We start from the raw sequence: 4,878 nt of genomic DNA on the forward strand, positions 1-4,878 counted from the left end.
GGGGCGGCTCTCTTTCTTCTCTCGTACCCCCGGGGCCCGGCCTGGAACAAAGGGGGCGGGAGAGGGAGTCTCAGCTCCGAGCCCTAGGCGAGGAGGGAACCCGAGTAACAAAGGGAGCGCCCTGGGCCGGGCCACGGGGAACCCCGCTGTCCTTTGTCCTAGCCCCGAGCCCACTCCCGATCCGCTCCGAACAGAGGTCAGCCCTGGTCCCCCTCCCCACAACGCACCGTGACGTAAGAAGCGGGTCGCTTGTGACGTCAGCACCATGGGGACCCCCCTCTCTTGTGGCCTTTCCCTTTCACATGTCCACCTTTCTTTCTGGCCCCAGCGAAAGGAGCCCAGCCCCCAGCCGCTCTAGCGAAGCCTGTGTGCTGTGCCCCTTTCGGGCGGGAGCCCCAGAGAACTCTGGAAAGACCCCCTACTCGTCCGGGCAGGCTTGCCCCGGGTTCCCGCTGGCTGCCTCTTGATTCCTCCCAGCCCTCCCCGCAGTGAGAAGGGCTCCCGTGCGCGCGTCCCGGGGCCACAGGGGGAGCACCTGGCTGGAGGGGTGGGTGGGGAGAGGCCTGCGCTCCAGGTCTCTTTTCTCCTCCCCCTCCAGCAGAAGGGCAGGGCCGGACAAGCCTCAGCCCTCACCTGGCCCCTGGGCCACTAGATTTGGAAACGGGGTGGCTGAGGGCTGCAAAAGGGGTACGCCTGCTCTGTTGGCTGGCCGCTGGGCGTCTAGGGGCCCGAGTGGGCCGAGTCACGGACTCATCCCCAAGGCACCCCCCAGGCACCATCTTTATCTCCCCCACTGAGCCCTTCCTAGAGAGGACTGGGGGACAGGCTGGCCCTGGGCTTTCCCAGAACTCCTCTCAGCTGGGACAGGGTAAAGCTGTTGAGAGGCTAAGAGACTTGTCCAGGGGCACCCCGTCAGTCCTGGGGCGATCCGGGTTTTTCAGGGATTCGTTGGAGGGTGATTGAATCAAGCCCGCCCGGCCCGCCCTCCCCGAGCTAGGCTCACACTGAGCCTCAGGCACGATCCCCAGCATTTTCTCCACCCCCTTTTGTCCGTGTTATTTTCTTCCCACTCCCGGCCAGTCAGCTTCCTTCACCGCCTGCCCTTTCTCCTCTCCTCCCCCGCAGGGCCAGGAGGGCAAAGAAAGGTAAAGGCTGTCCTGGGCAGGACCCGAAGTCCGGCAGCCCGGCAGCTTCCTAGGCGGACTGTGTTTCTCTCTCCCTGCCTTGCCTGACCATCTGTTCCACTCTGATCCAGCCCTCCCCCCAGCTAGTGCCAACCCCCAGGGTACAAAGGGAAGGCAGGCTACAGAGGGGGCATTCAGCTCCAGAACTGGGTGGAAGAAACACACTTCCTGCCTCAGTGATCCCATAAGACACCCGAGCCCTTCCAGTGTGAGATTTCTCTCCTCCCTTCTCCCACCTCCCCTCATTGACCCTAGAGATTCATCTTCTGGACAGAGAATAAGATCAGCCTGGCTCTGTCTGCCCCTGCCCCTACTCCATCTTTTCCTTCTCCCCCCTCGTAGTAGCCAAATCTCCTTGGCCGGGACTTCTTCCCCAGGCACCCCGGGGCTGGCGCTGGGGCTTCCCTGACTCCCCAAACCACTAGCCCCCTTCTCATTCCTCCCTGACTCTTCCAGCTGGGTTGGGGAGTTTGTGGGTTAGAATGGAAACAACCCTTCCCTCCACCCTCTGCCCTGTCCACTCTTTTTTTTTTTTTTGTCAATCAACCCTGCTTTGCTCCCTAGATAGCCTTAAAGAGTTGCCTGGGGGGTGGGGGACTGCTCACACCAGTGCCAGAGCTGGAAGCTTTATCTGAACCCAGATTGTTTTTGACCCAGGGGCCATCTCCCTGCCTCTCCTACTCTTCCAACATTCTGTGAGGGGGCGGGGAGTGAGTGAGAGGCTGCCCAGAGATGGGAAGTCCTGGGTTCAAATGGAGCCTGACACATCCTAGCCGGGTGACCCTGGGCAAGTCCCCTGTACCGCTCTTTTGCCTTAGAACCCAAGGGTAGTATGGATCCTAAGACGGAAAGGAAAGGCTAAAACCCCCGGTTCCATCAGAAAAGGAAGGAGGCCAGAGAAAGGGGTGAGGAGGGAGGAGGAGAAGGAATCTTCCTGTCTGGGTCTGCCCTCCCTTTCCTGCCCTCTCCCTTGGAGGGATTCCAGGGGTTTGGGCTCAAAGTCCAGGCTGGGAGAGGAGAGTTCAATGAGGGCCTGCCGGTGTGCCAGAGTGGGGGTGGGAGAATCTGGGGCCCCTGGGGCGGGAGGCAAGCGGGGCTCCCTGCCCTTCAGCCCCTTGGAGCAGAGCCTGAACGGAAATCTCCGGCTCCCTCTCCACTCCGCCGGTCTCCTCTTCTCCCTCCTGCTGCTGCCTGCACATCTGGGTTATTTATTGCCCCCTCGCCTTCCAGATGTTCGGGGTCCCCTTTCTTGACAGCCGGCCCCACGGGGGACGCTGAAGTCTGTGGGTCCTGGAGTCTCCCCTCCCCCCTGCCCCATCTTGCCTTGCCTGGGCTGCCAAGTCCAACTCCCCTCCCCCTTTCCCGCCTCTGGGCCTCTCTCCCCACCTCCCCCACCCGGAAATCCCCTCTTCCTCCGCTCCAGCCCCCAAGCCTCCTTCCCCCCCTTCCTGCACTCATCCTGCCTCTTCCCCAGGGCCTAGGGAGGGGGAGGGGGGCGCTTTCCTCTGAACCAGCCTCCTTCTGGACTCCACCGAGGTCTCCCCCCAGCCTGGAGGGAGCTAGAGGCTGTGGGTGGGGGCAGGGTAGCCCTTCCCCCTTCTTTCTGAAATGCCTAACTCAGCACATTCCTGGAGGCAGCCCTGCGGAGCCCCACTTTCCTCCAGGGCTCTCCCAGACAGCCAGACTGGAGGCTCTCCACACAGGTGGGCAGATGGCATCGGGGAGAGCTGCCACCGAACCCAATTGGCATCGTGCTTCTAGGGGTGATGCTGGTGCCAGGAAGACTCTTGGGAGCATCCCATTGAGGAGGTTGTAGAGCAGTTGGGAAGGCTGGTTGGGGGAACCTGTAGGGGCCTGAGCAGGACATAGGCGGGGGTGGGGGTGGGGGGTGGGGTGGACAGTGCCTAGAAAGGTGCCACGTGGCCCCTGGAGCCGCTCTTATCTCTGCCTGCCCCATGCCCACTCGGCCAGGGTCTTTGGGGATATTTTGTGACTGGGAGGGAGCCCCGAAGAGTGGGAGAGGGCACGAGGCCGAGCTGGCCTAGCCAGGCAGGGCTCATTGAAGGCAGATCCAGGCCTTGGGGAACCTCCTCCTTGGATCCCTCCAGTGTTTCAGCTTGGGGGGACAGGGAAGGGGTGCAGTTTCTTGGCACGGACGTGATGTCCATGGGGCACAAGACCAGAGCAATTCCTCAGCTCGCTGGGTCCCTTCCTGCTTCCCATCCCCCAGTGTTTTAGGGGAGCCTGACACGGAGGGTGGGGCCCCCCAGGAATGACCTTTGCTCTGGCATCACAGTGGCTGTGGCCGGGCTAGATGGTGGGGCCGGAGAGCCTCAGGGACACCAGGAGGTGAACCCTGGGGAGGCAGGCGAGCCTAGTAGAGGCCAGGCTGGGATTAGGGGAGACAAGAGGGGCCCCTCCATATCTCCCAGCCCAGCTGCCGTGGGGGGAGAGAGGGGTGTGTGTGTGTGTCCAGGCGAGTTAGCAGCAGCTGCCACACGTGGGGCAAATGTGCCCGCAGCAGCTGTCCCTGCCCGCTCGCCAGCCTCTGGGGGCTCCCCTCCCGGGGGCTTGGGGGGAGGGCAGAAGCCCAGGCAGCCGCCCAGGCGCTCCCCACCCTTTGTGTGCGCCTCTGGCCCAGGGCGGCTTGGAACCGGTCTGCCCAGCCCTGCTTGGGGGGCTGGGGGCGGGCCCAGAGCGCAGACTGGGCCAAAGGGAGGGCCGGGTGCCTGCCAGGGTCAGGCTTGGGCTTCTCCTCACCTCCCTCCCCCGCTGCCTTTTCCTCTTCCAGTGAAGGAGTTTTTAAGTGTCCGGAGGACCAGCTTCCCTTGGACTATGCGAAGGTGAGGCCCGGCGGGCGCCCACGGGGAGCCCGTGTCCCCCCTCCTCTCACAGCGGCCTCATTTGGGCCGCGTTGGCAGTCAGGCCGGGGTGCCGCACTGTGCCAATGTCAACTCCGGAGCAAGGGGGGCTCTGTGTGCCCCCACAAAGGAGGCTTGTTCAGACTGGAGTCACTGGTGTTTGCCCTGGGGGTGGGCACGGCGCCCCGGCGGGGAGGGGGGCTCTGAGGCTCACAGAGGCCGCTCTGTGCCCACAGGAAGCTGCCTGCCCGCCCCTGGATGAGGGGCTGGGCTGGGAGCCAGGGTTGGGCTGGGGGGGGGCTCCTCCGCCTCCTGGCTCTGGCCTTTGGGGAGGAGGAGGAGAGCGGGGGAGAGCAGGGGGGGTCCCGGAGCCCGGCTGGCTACTGCTGGCCCAGAGAAATGAAGTGACTTACCCAGGGTCACGCAGTGAGCGGGACGGTCCCTCCCCTCCCGTTCCCCCCCAGATCTACCCGGACCCAGAGCTAGAGGTTCAGGTGCTGAGCCTGCCCATCCGCTGCATCCACAGTGAGGAGGGCTGCCGATGGACGGGGGCCTTGCGCCAGCTGCAGGTAAGGGGATCCGCGCCCGGGCTGCCCGGCCGGCCTTGGGAAGCCGGGAGTGACCGGCGCGCCTGTCCCGTCCTCCAGGTCCATCTGAACTCGTGCGGCTACAACGTGGTGGCCTGCCCCAACCGCTGCAGCGGCAAGCTGAGCCGGAGGGACCTGCCCAGCCACCTGCAGCACGAGTGCCCCAAGAGGAGGCTCAAGTGCGACTTCTGCGGCATCGACTTCACCGGGGAGGCCTTTGAGGTGCCACGGGCGGTGGGTCGGGGC

At 64.3% G+C, this 4,878-nt stretch overlaps 1 protein-coding gene across 1 annotated transcript; it reads left to right on the forward strand.

Annotated features, from left to right (window-relative positions):
* Positions 1-2,060: 2,060 nt before the first annotated feature.
* On the forward strand, positions 2,061-4,866 carry LOC123253995 (TNF receptor-associated factor 4-like; the record flags this gene model as incomplete). The annotated part of the gene is made up of 4 exons (XM_044683072.1): positions 2,061-2,993; positions 3,976-4,027; positions 4,510-4,614; positions 4,693-4,866. Coding segments are annotated over exons 1-4 (429 nt in total), but the record flags the coding sequence as incomplete, so codon positions are not given.
* Positions 4,867-4,878: the final 12 nt, after the last annotated feature.

The sequence above is a fragment of the Gracilinanus agilis genome, unplaced genomic scaffold (assembly GCF_016433145.1).
Source record: "Gracilinanus agilis isolate LMUSP501 unplaced genomic scaffold, AgileGrace unplaced_scaffold12553, whole genome shotgun sequence".
Taxonomy (NCBI): Eukaryota; Metazoa; Chordata; class Mammalia; order Didelphimorphia; family Didelphidae; genus Gracilinanus; species Gracilinanus agilis.